This window comes from Dendrobates tinctorius, unplaced genomic scaffold (assembly GCF_039654945.1).
Source record: "Dendrobates tinctorius isolate UK_male_01 unplaced genomic scaffold, ASM3965494v1 ptg000008l, whole genome shotgun sequence".
NCBI lineage: Eukaryota > Metazoa > Chordata > Amphibia > Anura > Dendrobatidae > Dendrobates > Dendrobates tinctorius.
Window position 1 is genome coordinate 20,979,772 of NW_027361676.1, and position 13,647 is coordinate 20,993,418.

General features: G+C 43.0%; 1 protein-coding gene across 2 annotated transcripts in view; it reads right to left on the bottom strand.

Annotated features, from left to right (window-relative positions):
- The window catches only part of MAP9 (microtubule associated protein 9), a 207,139-nt gene that overhangs the window by 47,107 nt on the left and 146,385 nt on the right, over positions 1-13,647 (bottom strand). For both annotated transcript variants that reach the window (XM_073576427.1, XM_073576428.1), the window contains exon 12: positions 4,274-4,419. In XM_073576427.1, coding sequence (XP_073432528.1) covers positions 4,274-4,419 — 146 coding nt within the window. The remainder of the gene's footprint in view (positions 1-4,273; positions 4,420-13,647) is intronic.

The window sequence follows — 13,647 nt, forward strand, 5'->3', positions numbered from 1 at the left end:
ACTGGACTGTGAGATGAGCTTTATAAACACTCAAATCTTCCCGCTCAAACTGCTCTCCATCAATCCAGTCACATCTACCAGATCTGCCCAGTAATGGAGACAACCAGAGCAGACTCTAGAAAGGTGAGCACACCACAGACGGGGTGTGAAATATAGCAATAATTAAAATAAAAAATAATTAAAATAATTAATAATGATAATCAAAATACCGTATATACTTGAGTATTATCAAGAGAATGATGTGCACTCTGTCTATGAGAAAGGATGGTGCTGGCTAAACACAAAGTCCAATATACAAAATAGAATCAGCCGCACTCAAAGCGTAGATGATGGTGCAAAAATAAGTATTTCTTTATTGTTTTATATAAGCATACTTGAGTATTAGCCGAGATTTTCAGCCTATTTTTTAAGGCTGAAAGTGCGCCTCTTGGCTTATACTTGAGTCATATACGCCAGGGGGTCGGCGGGGGAGGGGGTGCGCGGGTGTCAGATCATACTTACCTCCTCCTGGTGCGGTCTCTGCAGCCCCTGCTTCTCCCACGGTCTCCGGCGCCTGTGTTCAGTGGTCACGTGGTACCGCTCATTAAAGTCATGAATATGCGCTTATTCGTGACTTTAATGAGTGGTACCACATGACCGCTGAAGGAAGGAAGAGCTGCGGCGCTGGAGACCGTGGGAGAAGCATGGGTTGCAGAGAGGTGCCAGGAGGGGGTGAGTATATTCGATATTCACCGGTCCCCGTTCCACCGCCACACGCCGCTCTGTCCTCCACGTCCTCTGGCTGTGACGTTCAGGTCAGAGGGCGCGATAACGTGGTTAGTGCGCGCCCTCTGCCTGAACAGTCACTGACAGAGCGGCACGCGGCGGTGGAACGGAGACAGGTGAATATCTCAGGTGACGGGCCCGAGCCAGCAGCGACACCGGCACCTGGCCCCCAGAGCGCGCCGGTGTCCCCACCTGCTCAGGACACCGGCACCTGGCCCCCAGCGACGAGAGGTGAGTATGTCTTTTTTTTATTCACAGTAGCATATGGGGCCATAACCTTTATGGAGCATCTTATGGGGCATAATCTATGGAGCAGCATATGGGGCAGCATATGGGCCATAATCTATCAAGCATCTTATGGGGCAGCATATGAGGCATAATCTATGGAGCATCTTATGGGGCAGCATATGGGCCATAATCTATGGAGCATCTTATGGGGCAGCATATGGGGCATAATCTATGGAGCATCTTATGGGTCAGCATATGGGGCATAATCTTTGGAGCATCTTATGGGGCAGCATATGGGGCATAATCTATGGAGCAGCATATGGGGCATAATCTATGGAGCATCTTATGGGGCCATAACCTTTATGGAGCAGCTTATGGGACATATGGCATATTATTCTATCGAGCACCTTATGGGGCCATTATTAACCTTTGTGCAGAATTATATGGGGCGTATTTTGTATGGAGCATCTTATGGGGCCATCATGAACTGTATGGAGCATTATATGGGGCTCCTGATTCAATATGGATATTCAAAAACATTTAACCTACTGATGTCTCAATTAATTTTACTTTTATTGGTATCTATTTTTATTTTTGAAATTTACAAGTAGCTGCTGCATTTTCCACCCTAGGGTTATACTCGAGTCAATAAGTTTTACCAGTTTTTTGTGGCAAAATTAGAGGGTTGGCTTATACTCGGGTTGGCTTATACTCGAGTATATATGGGTAATATAAAAAATGTGACCTGTGTATATGATCAGAACTGGTGGCTGGCTAACGTACTCTTCAAAGATTATGATAATGAAAACCAGACATATTAAAATTTAACAAAAATCAGATATAACTCAGGTGGATCCAAATGCCATAAAATGCCGTACAAAATCTCGCCCAGTAGAAAGGACAAATTGATGATAAAAGCTCAGTTTAAAGACTTACTATTAATTGTTCAAACTAGTTAATTTTGTTTTATTTTAAAGCTTGATGATTTAATTACTTTACTCTGTTTAAAAACTTGAGAAAAGACATGTCTAGTGTCGTAATAATAAAAAAAATTATGCACGTATCGTTATATTTGAATATTTAAAATTGTTTCTTTTACTTTAGTATTAAACATATGACTAAGATTAAGATGAGATTGTATTTAGAAAATCACACTTAAAAATATGATCCCATGGAGAGTCCAACTTGACTATTGGTACAAATGTAACCAAGAACTCAAGCAACTCAAGCCTGTTTTGAAAATTGTGTAACATTACTTTTTCAAAATTGTGAATCAAAATTTTGAATTTGACTCCTCAAAAACAAAATATCAACAAACATAATCTTGTGACATATCAAATTAAAGCCTGCATCGTTCTAAACAAAACTGTGCCTCTCTCATCTCTTTATAGCATTTCTAACCTGAGAAATGATATAATTCACTAAAGTAACACTTCAAAAAAAGAAAAAGAAAGAAAAATCCAAAGACAACGGGTAAAAAAAATTTCAGATTTGGATCTCCAGACATAGAATAACTCGTAGGGGACACAGTTAACATGTGGAAGATTGTGCTCTGGTCTGATAAAACCAAAGTAGAACTTTTGGGGCTAAATGCAAAAAACTCTATGCATGGCAGAAAACTAATGTTTCACATCATCCTGAAAACACCATCAAACCATTTGGTGGCAGCATCATGCTGTGAGGATACCTTTCTTCAGCAGGGACATGGAAGTTGGTCAGAGTTGATGAAAGATCGAAGAAGTTAAATACAGGGCAAACATTGTGGAAAACCTGTTAAGAGGCTGGAAAAGACTTGAGACTGGGGTGGAGGTTCTCCTTCCAGCAGGGCAATGAACATAAACATACTGCCAAACCTACAATGGAATGGTTTAGATTAAACCATATCCATGTGTGTGAATGGCCCAGTCACAGTCCAAACCTAAATCCCATTGAACATCTGTGGCAACTGGAAAATTGCTGTTCACAGATGTTCCCCAACCAATCTCACTGAGCTAGAGTCAGTTTGCAAAGAAGAATGGGCAGAAATTTCAGCCTCCTAGATGTGCAAAACTGGTAGAGACATACCCAAAAAAGACTTAGGCTAATTTCACACTTGCTTTTTTTTGCAGCGCGTTTTTCCCGCAAAAAAACGCATTGAAAAAACGCATACAAACGCATACAAATGCTGCGTTTTTTTCAAGCATTTTTATGAGCATGCATGAAAAAAACGCAGCGTTTTTATGCGTTTTTAGTGCGTTTTTACCGCGTTTGCATTTTTTTCCAACATTAGGTGGCCCCTCACACTAACCCAAACCATGACTTTACTAACCCTAACCCTAACCCTGACCCTGACCCTAACCCTGACCCTGACCCTAACCCTGACCCTAACCCTTAACCAAACCATACTAACCCTAACCCTGACCCTAACCCTGACCCTAACCCTTAACCAAACCATACTAACCCTAACCCTGACCCTAACCCTTAACCAAACCATACTAACCCTAACCCTGACTCTAAACCCTAGCTAACCCTAACCCTAAACCCCCTTAACTAACCCTAACTCTAACCCACACCCCTAAATTCCATTGTCCAACTAATGGTAAAAAAAAAAACGCATGCGCAAAAAAAACGCATACATAAGCATGCCAATGCGCACATATGCGCACCCATAGACTTATAATGGGTGTCTTGCTGTAAAAAAAACGCATTGCGCGCGCATGCGTTTTTTTGAGGCAAGTCGGACGCCCAAAAAATGCAACAGGATGCATTTTGTGCGCCCGAGCGCATACCGCAAAAAAACGCATGCGCGGAAAAACGCATACAAACGCATGTGTATGCGCACATAAGCGCATCCCATGCAAAGTATAGGAAAAAAAACGCATGCGTTTTTTAGCGCTAAAATCCCACGAAAAAAAACGCAAGTGTGAAACCAGCCTAACAGCATTAATTGAATCAAAAAGTGATCCTACAAAGTATTTACTCAGTAGGGTTGATTAGAAATGCACATCACAATTTACCAATTTTTATTTTTAAAGTATTTAGGAAGCCATGTATAATTTTCTTTACACTTTACAAATACTTGCTACCTTGTGTTGGTATATCACATAAGATCCCAATAATCAATTACGTCTGTGGGTGTAATGTGAAAAAAAGTTCAATGGGTATGAACAATTTGCAAGACAGTGTACATAAGCTTAAGTACAAGAACTAATGAACAGGGTCAGAAAGGATAATGCAGGAATATAGTGCATGGTTTTATATTATGGATAAACTGTAATCTTGACAATTTTAAAAAACTTACCATCTTTCAAGTGCAGACATGTTTTCCCGTTTCTTCTCCTTGAGAGTTTTCTGCTCCTGTTTCGTCTTCTCCATTTCAGTGTGCTTTTCTTTTCTGACCCTTTCCTTTATGTAGTCTTCTTTAGCCTCCTTCCATGTCTCAAAAGCCTAAAATGGATTCGTTATTAAAGCTTAACTCACATATATTTGTTCTTATAATTTATTACAGCTTTATTACAGCTCTCATTGCTGCAATTTTACGCCAAATGTTTGTGCATGGCTCCGCCTTCCTTACCGGTGATTGACTGCACTGACGTGCAGGCGCTTCTTCTGCAGATGCTGCTTGCTTCAATCAAGCCAGTGCTGTCAATTCCTAGTGAAGGACGAGGGGTATCCAAAAGCAGTGGGCAGAATGATGCACTGAAGACTTCAAACTTAATTAACCATTAATTTTTGCAAAATGGAGGCAACAATTTGAACGCTAAAAGGTGTGATTTTTATACGGACTGTATTCCCTACAAGGCAATGGTCTCGATTTGTCAACACAGTAGGTTTTAATGCAGGTCTTAATAAGCAGGGCTGTGGAGTCGGAGTCGGTGCTCATTTTGGTGGAGTCGGAGTTGGAGTCGGTATAAAATGGACCGACTCCTAAAATATATAATAAATTGGGTTCAGTAGTTCAATGCAGAATATGCTGAATATTTTTTCATAGGAATTTGGGAAAGTTATGAAATGTCCTATAAATGACTGTTCTATTCCTGATCTAAGGCTACATTCACACACAGCGTTTTTCCTGCGTTTTTTGAGGATACGTTTTTCAGTTGCAAAAGCAGATCAGCTTTTTAAAAAACCGCATCACCTGAAAGGTTTTTGAGCTCATAGATAATGTTTTCAATAGCAAAGCAGATTAGAAATCTGCTCTATCTATCTATATATCCATTTATCCATATCTGTCTTTCCATATCATATCTGTACCAAAAAGAATGAAAGCCGGATAGCACACAGACTAACACTACTTTTTTTAGCACCAGTCAGGTACACCTCATAGCTGCCCAAAAGAACGCCCAGGACAGGCATTGCTCGTCTTCAGTAACATCAACATCAACTGATAGTTAGAATAAATAAACTGCATTCATCACATCTTCTTAAGGTGCAGGCTTTATTTTCAAGTGTACGGGTGTGAAGTATGAGGTTCTGCAGCAGCTGAGGTGTGCAGTATGAAATTCTGCGGAACAGTATGAGATTCTGCCCCCTAGGTTTGATCCTGGCTACGCCCATAGTGCGAATGTAGCCTGAGGATCTAGGCTTTATCTTAGCCGAGATAAGTCATAGTGTGTGTGTATGTGTGTAATATATACAGTGGGGCAAAAAAGTATTTAGTCAGTCAGCAATAGTGCAAGTTCCACCACTTAAAAAGATGAGAGGCGTCTGTAATTTACATCATAGGTAGACCTCAACTATGGGAGACAAACTGAGAAAAAAAAATCCAGAAAATCACATTGTCTGTTTTTTTTTCATTTTATTTGCATATTATGGTGGAAAATAAGTATTTGGTCAGAAACAAAATTTCATCTCAATACTTTGTGATATATCCTTTGTTGGCAATGACAGAGGTCAAATGTTTTCTGTAAGTCTTCACAAGGTTGCCACACACTGTTGTTGGTATGTTGGCCCATTCCTCCATGCATATCTCCTCAAAAACAGTGATGTTTTTGGCTTTTCGCTTGGCAACACGGACTTTCAACTCCCTCCAAAGGTTTTCTATAGGGTTGAGATCTGGAGACTGGTTAGGCCACTCCAGGACCTTGAAATGCTTCTTACGAAGCCACTCCTTCGTTGCCCTGGCGGTGTGCTTTGGATCATTGTCATGTTGAAAGACCCAGCCACGTTTCATCATCAATGCCCTTGCTGATGGAAGGAGGTTTGCACTCAAAATCTCACGATACATGGCCCCATTCATTCCTTCATGTACCCGGATCAGTCGTCCTGGCCCCTTTGCAGAGAAACAGCCCCAAAGCATGATGTTTCCACCACCATGCTTTACAGTAGGTATGGTGTTTGATGGATGCAACTCAGTATTCTTTTTCCTCCAAACACGACAAGTTGTGTTTCTACCAAACAGTTCCAGTTTGGTTTCATCAGACCATAGGACATTCTCCCAAAACTCCTCTGGATCATCCAAATGCTCTCTAGCAAACTTCAGACGGGCCCGGACATGTACAGGCTTAAGCAGTGGGACACGTCTGGCACTGCAGGATCTGAGTCCATGGTGGCGTAGTGTGTTACTTATGGTAGGCCTTGTTACATTGGTCCCAGCTCTCTGCAGTTCATTCACTAGGTCCCCCCGCGTGGTTCTGGGATTTTTGCTCACCGTTCTTGTGATCATTCTGACCCCACGGGGTGGGATTTTGCGTGGAGCACCAGATCGAGGGAGAATATCAGTGGTCTTGTATGTCTTCCATTTTCTAATTATTGCTCCCACAGTTGATTTCTTCACTCCAAGCTGGTTGGCTATTGCAGATTCAGTCTTCCCAGCCTGGTGCAGGGCTACAATTTTGTTTCTGGTGTCCTTTGACAGCTCTTTGGTCTTCACCATAGTGGAGTTTGGAGTCAGACTGTTTGAGGGTGTGCACAGGTGTCTTCTTATACTGATAACAAGTTTAAACAGGTGCCATTACTACAGGTAATGAGTGGAGGAAAGAGGAGACTCTTAAAGAAGAAGTTACAGGTCTGTGAGAGCCAGAAATCTTGATTGCTTTTTTCTGACCAAATACTTATTTTCCATCATAATATGCAAATAAAAGGAAAAAAAAACAGACAATAAATAGATATTATGTTCTATCTAAATATCTTGATTATTGGATCATAGAAATGATTAAATGTCTGATGTTCACATTGTACTACAATAAATTTTCCACTTAAATATAAGCAACATATGTGGGAGTCGGAGTCGTGGAGTCGGAGTTGGAGTCGGTGTAAGGGAAATTGAGGAGTCGGGGTCGCAGGTTTGGCTTACCGACTCCACAGCCCTGTTAATAAGGAGGCATGCTAGAGTCAAATTCGCCTGATTCAGGGACTGGAGTAAAATTGTGGCGTAGTGAATACCGCCGCTCAGCCCCACCCCCACCTCAACAAAGTGAGAGGCTGGAAACACCAAACGTTGTCAAACCTCAGCATAGACTCGAGTTGCATCAAGTTGTGACTTTTCACAGCATTTTAAGCCAGAAATCTGGGGAAAAAAGCTTTTATGAATATAGGACAATGTGCTTAGTTTATAATGGAACTGATAGACTCAATTTAAAGGCAACCCGTCATAATGAAAATGTAGTCCTATCTGCAGACACAGTGGTAAAGACCAGGAGGAACTGAGCAGATATATAAAATATTCACACTCACGAAAAAAACTAAACACATCCTCTTTGAATTCTATGGTTTTACATATCAGGACATCCTTAACCCCTTTACACACAAGGATGGTTTGCACGTTCATGACCGAGCCAATTTTTACAATTCTGACCACTGTCCCTTTATGAGGTTATAACTCTGGCATGCTTCAACGGATCTAGGCGATTCTGAGACTGTTTTTTCGTGACATATTGTACTTCACTTTAGTGGTAAAATTTTTTCACTATAACTTGCGTTTATTTATGTAAAAAACAGAAATATGGGGAAAACTGTGAAAATTTAGCAATTTTCAAAATTTGAATTTTTATGCCCTTAAAACAGAGAAATATGTGACACAAAATAGTTACTAAATAACATTTCCCACATGTCTACTTTACATCAGCACAATTTGGGAAACAACATTTTTTTTTGTTAGGAAGTTATAAGGGTTAAAAGTTGACCAGCGATTTCTCATTTTTACAACAAAACTTACAAAACCATTTTTTTAGGGACCACCTCACATTTGAAGTCACTTTGAGGGGTCTATATGGCAGAAAATACCCAAAAGTGACACCATTCTAAAAACTGCACCCCTGAAGCTACTCAAAATTACATTCAAGAAGATTATTAACCCTTCAGATGCTTCACAGGAGCAGAAGCAACGTGGAAGGAAAAAATGAACATTTAACTTTTTAGTCACCAAGCTAATATTTTAGCAACAATTTTTTTTATTTTCCCAAGGGTAACAGGAGAAATTGGACCCCAAAAGTTGTTGTCCAATTTGTCCTGAGTACGCTGATACCAAATATGTGGGGGGACACATGGCAGGGCTCAGAAGGGAAGGAACCCCGTTTGACTTTTTCAACCTAAAATTGGCTGGAATTGATATCGGACGCCATGTCGCGTTTGACAAGCGTCTGATGTGCCTAAACAGTGGAATCCCCCCACAAGTGACCCCATTTTGGAAACTAGACCCCCTAAGGAACTTATCTAGTTGTGTGGTGAGCACTTTGAACCCCCAAAGGCTTCACAGAATTGTATAACGCCCGGGCGTGAAAATAAAAAATCATATTTTTTCCACAAACATGATCATTTAGTCCCCAATATTTTGTTTTTCCAAGGGTAACAGGAGAAATTGGACCCCAAAAGTTGTTGTCAAATTTGTCCTGAGTACGCTGATACCCAATATGTGGGGGGGAACCATTGTTTGGGCACATGGCAGGGCTCAGAAGGGAAGGAGCCCCGCTTGACTTTTTCAACCTAAAATTGGCTGGAATTGAGATCGGACGCCATGCCGCGTTTGACGAGTGTCTGATGTGCCTAAACAGTGGAAACCCACCACAAGTGACCCCATTTTGGAAACTAGACCCCCTAAGGAACTTATCTAGATGTGTGGTGAGCACTTTGAACCCCCAAGGGCTTCACAGAAGTTTATAACGCCCAGGCGTGAAAATAAAAAATCATATTTTTTCCACAAACATGATCATTTGTTCCCCAATATTTTGATTTCCCAAGGGTGACAGGAGAAATTGGACCCGAAAAGGTGTTGTCAAATTTGTCCTGAGTACGCTGATACCAAATATGTGGGGGGACACATGGCAGGGCTCAGAAGGGAAGGAACCCCGTTTGACTTTTTCAACCTAAAATTGGCTGGAATTGATATCGGACGCCATGTCGCGTTTGACGAGCGTCAGATGTGCCTAAACAGTGGAATCCCCCCACAAGTGACCCCATTTTGGAAAATAGACCCCCTAAGGAACTTATCTAGATGTGTGGTGAGCACTTTGAACCCCCAAGGGCTTCACAGAAGTTTATAACGCCCGGGCGTGAAAATAAAAAATCATATTTTTTCCACAAACATGATCATTTAGTCCCCAATATTTTGTTTTCCCAAGGGTAACAGGAGAAATTGGACCTGAAAAGTTGTTGTCAAATTTGTCCTGAGTACGCTGATACCCAATATGTGGGACCACTGTTTGGGCACATGGCAGGGCTCAGAAGGGAAGGAACCCCGTTAGACTTTTTCAACCTAAAATTGGCTGGAATTGAGATCGGACGCCATGTCGCGTTTGACGAGCGTCTGATGTGCCTTAACAGTGGAAAGCTCCCACAAGTGACCCCATTTTGGAAACTAGACCCCCTAAGGAACTTATCTAGATGTGTGGTGAGCACTTTGAACCCCCAAGGGCTTTACAGAAGTTTATAACGCCCGGGCGTATAAATAAAAAATCATATTTTTTCCACAAACATGATCATTTAGTCCCCAATATTTTGTTTTCCCAAGGGTAACAGGAGAAATTGGACCATAAAAGTTGTTGTCCAATTTGTCCTGAGTACGCTGATACCCGACATGTGGGAGAAAACTACTGTTTGGGCACACGTCAGGGCTCGAAAGGGAAGTAATGACGTTTTGGAAAGCAGACTTTGATGGAATGGTCTGCGGGCGTCATGTTCCGTTTGCAGAGCCCTTGATGTTCCTAAACAGTAGAAACCCCCCATAAGTGACCCCATTTTGGAAACTAGACCCCCTAAGGAACTTATCTAGATGTGTGGTGAGCACTTTGAACCCCCAAGTGTTTCACTAAAGATTATAATGCCCGGGCGTGAAAATATAAAATCCTGTTTTGTTCCCACATAAATGATCATTTAGTTCCCAATTTTTAATTTTCCCAAGAGTAACAGGAGAAATTGGACCCCAAAAGTCGTTGTCCAATTCGTCCTGAGTACGCTGATACCCCACATGTGGGAAAAAACTACTGTTTGGGCACACGTCAGGGCTCGAAAGGGAAGTAATGACGTTTTGGAAAGCAGACTTTGATGGAATGGTCTGCGGGCGTCATGCTCTGTTTGCAGAGCCCTTGATGTGCCTAAACAGTAGAAACCCCCCATAAGTGACCCCATTTTGGAAAGTAGACCCCCTAAGGAACTTATCTAGATGTGTGGTGAGCACTTTGAACCCCCAAGTGTTTCACTAAAGATTATAATGCTCTGGCTGAAAATATAAAATCCTGTTTTGTTCCCACATAAATGATCATTTAGTCCCCAATTTTTAATTTTCCCAAGAGTAACAGGAGAAATTGGACCCCAAAAGTCGTCCAATTTGTCCTGAGTACTCTGGTACCCCACATGTGGGAAAAAACTGTTTAGGCACACGTCGGGGCTCGAAAGGGAAGTAGTGTCGTTTTGGAATGCAGACTTTGATCGTCTGCTGGTGTCATGTTCTGTTTGCAGAGCCCCTGATGTGCCTAAACAGGAAAAAAAAACACATGTGACATCATTTTGGATACTAGACCCCCAAGGAACAAATCTAGATGTGCCCCCAACTAATCTAATGTAAATTAGTAGTGCATGGAGGTGTGGTACAATTTGAAGCAATCATTCATACACAGGGCAGGTTTTTTGGGGCAGGTGTCGCATTGATATGTGGTGTCCCTGCGTATTCCTTTTTTGTAACACGCTCGACACCTTTTTTCGCGGCTTACCTTTTCTTGGGGTTGGCGGGACCACCCCTGGAAAATGCTGACCTGGTACAATACGAACACCTTCAGTTCCAGAAGTACTGGGGCCCGCTCCTTCCTGAGCGCCAAACATCAGGGCCTTAACCACTACCTCCTGGAACCGAAGGTACTACGTATCGCTGGGGCATGCACATTGTGACAGCAGGAATGCGTTGAGCATTGCCATTTGGACGATGTGCACGGCCAGATTTTTATACCACACCTTGGCCTTCCTCAATGCATTGTACGGTTGGAGGAGTCGATAGGAGAGATCAACGCCCCCCATGTTTTAGTTGTACCCCACTACACATGTCGGTTTGCGGACCTGTGTAGAGGTACCCCGTACAGTGCAGAGGGTACTGCCATCACCGTGTATGGTGGTCAAGAGATGGACATCTTTCTTGTCCTTGACCACCAACAGGTGGTCTCTACATTGGGCTCGGCTCTCACCTTTTCAGAGCATCTGCCCAAGTAGCGTCTTCGGGAGGCCTCTTTGATTTTTGCGGACAGTACCGCAGGCTGCGGTACGTCGCTCAGAGAGAGATTTGTAGAGTGGGATGCTGGTATAAAAGTTATCAGTGTAGAGGTGATAACCTTTATCCAGCAGTGGGTGCACCAAATCCCACACAATTTTCCCACTCACTCCCAGGAAAGGAGGACACTCAGGGGGTTCAATCCGGGTGTCCTTCCCTTCGTAAACTCTAAACCTGTGGATGTACCCTGAGGTACTCTCACACAGCTTATAGAGTTTGATTCCGTACCTGGCCCTCTTACTGGGTAGGTATTGATGGAATCGCAGCCTTCCTTTGAAGTGAACCAAGGACTCATCCACGCAGATGTCCCTTTGGGGCACGTACACTTCAGCAAACTTTTTGTTGAAGTGTTCGATGACCGGCTGAACTTTGAAAAGATGGTCAAAGTTGGGGTCATCTCGTGCGGAACACTGTGCATTATCAGTATATTGCAGAAACTTGTGGATGGCCTCAAACGCGTCCGGGCCATGACCATTCGGAACACTGGAGTGTTGTATAAAATATCAACACTCCAATATTGCCGAATTTCCAGCTTCTTCAGTATCCCCATATGGAGGACCAGGCCCCAAAACTGCGTCATTTCAACTGTGTCTACAGGAGACCAGTTTGAAAATGATAAACACAGGTTTTGCTCCAAAAATTGACGAGCGTTCAGATTAGTTTGCTCCACCATGAGGTTAACAAAATCCTCAGAGAACAAGACTTTGAAAAAGTCAATTTCTGTGAGGCCGGTGGTGTCAAACTTGATTCCTGATTCTGCCACAAAATCAGGAATCAGTGGCTTGAAATTTTCAGGGGGACGAGGTTCATACGGGGAGCACTGGGTCAGCAGCGGGCATGGTGGGCGCTGCCTCATCTTCTGTCCTGGAGCGTCTGCGTGGCGGTTCCGCAGGACCCGAGGAGGAAGATGAGGAGGGGGAAGAGGAAGAGGAATCCAAAAAATAAAGAAAAGTGGGATCGCCATCCTCGCTATCAGTGTCGGAGGCAAGTATAGCATATGCCTCATCCATTGAATAGCGCTGCTGGGATGAATTTGATGACATTTTTGTGTAAATATGGTGCTTGGGTGTACACTTTATTGAAAATTGTATGTGTACGTGAGGGGGGGAAGTGATTGGTGTAAACTTTCTGTAAATAAAAAGCTGTGGAAAAAAGTATAAAACAGCAGGCCCTAGCTGATAAATATCACTTATCAAAATTAGGCTGCTGGATGTGTGCATGGGGTGGCGCAAGGGGGGGGGGTGAAAAAAAAAAGGAAAACGGCAGGCACAAACTCTGATAAGTGAACTGTGTCACTTATCAAAGTTTGCCAGCTGGGGGATGTGTGTGCGGAGTTGGCACTAAGGGGGCTGAGAAAAAAAAGGGAGCACGAGTGTTGCTCGATGAACTGCGTCACCAATCAACGCTCGGCGGCTGCGCAAAGGTGGGTGGAGGGGGTTACAAAAAAGGGGGATGGGGGATTGGGATGGAGGAAGAGAGATTGGGCAGGGATCAACAGTTAGGGTTGTAGTTAGGTGGCACAAAGGGGGTGAAAAAAATGAAAACTGGCAGGCACAAGCTTGGATAAGTGACGTGTGTCACTTATCCAAGTTTTGCGGCTGCAGGATGTGTGTACAGAGGTGGCGTCAAGGGGGCTAAGGAAAAAAAAGTGAGCACGCATGTTGATCGGTGAACTGCGTCACCGATCAACGCTCAGCGGCTGCGCACAGAGGTGGCGCAAAAGTGTGGTGGAGGGGGGTAAAAATAGGGGGAAGGGGGATGGGGGGATTGGGGTGGATGAAGAGAGATTGGGCAGGTATCAGTTAGGGTTGTAGTTAGGTGGCACAAAGGGGGGTGAAAAAAATGAAGGGGGGGTGGAGGGGATGAAGATAGATGGGGGTGAAGATAGATTGGGCAGGGGATCAGGGATCAGAAACACTTACGGTTGGCGTTTTTTTCTTTCTACTTTCTTTTCTGCAGGGATTGTGATGCTACAAGTTGTG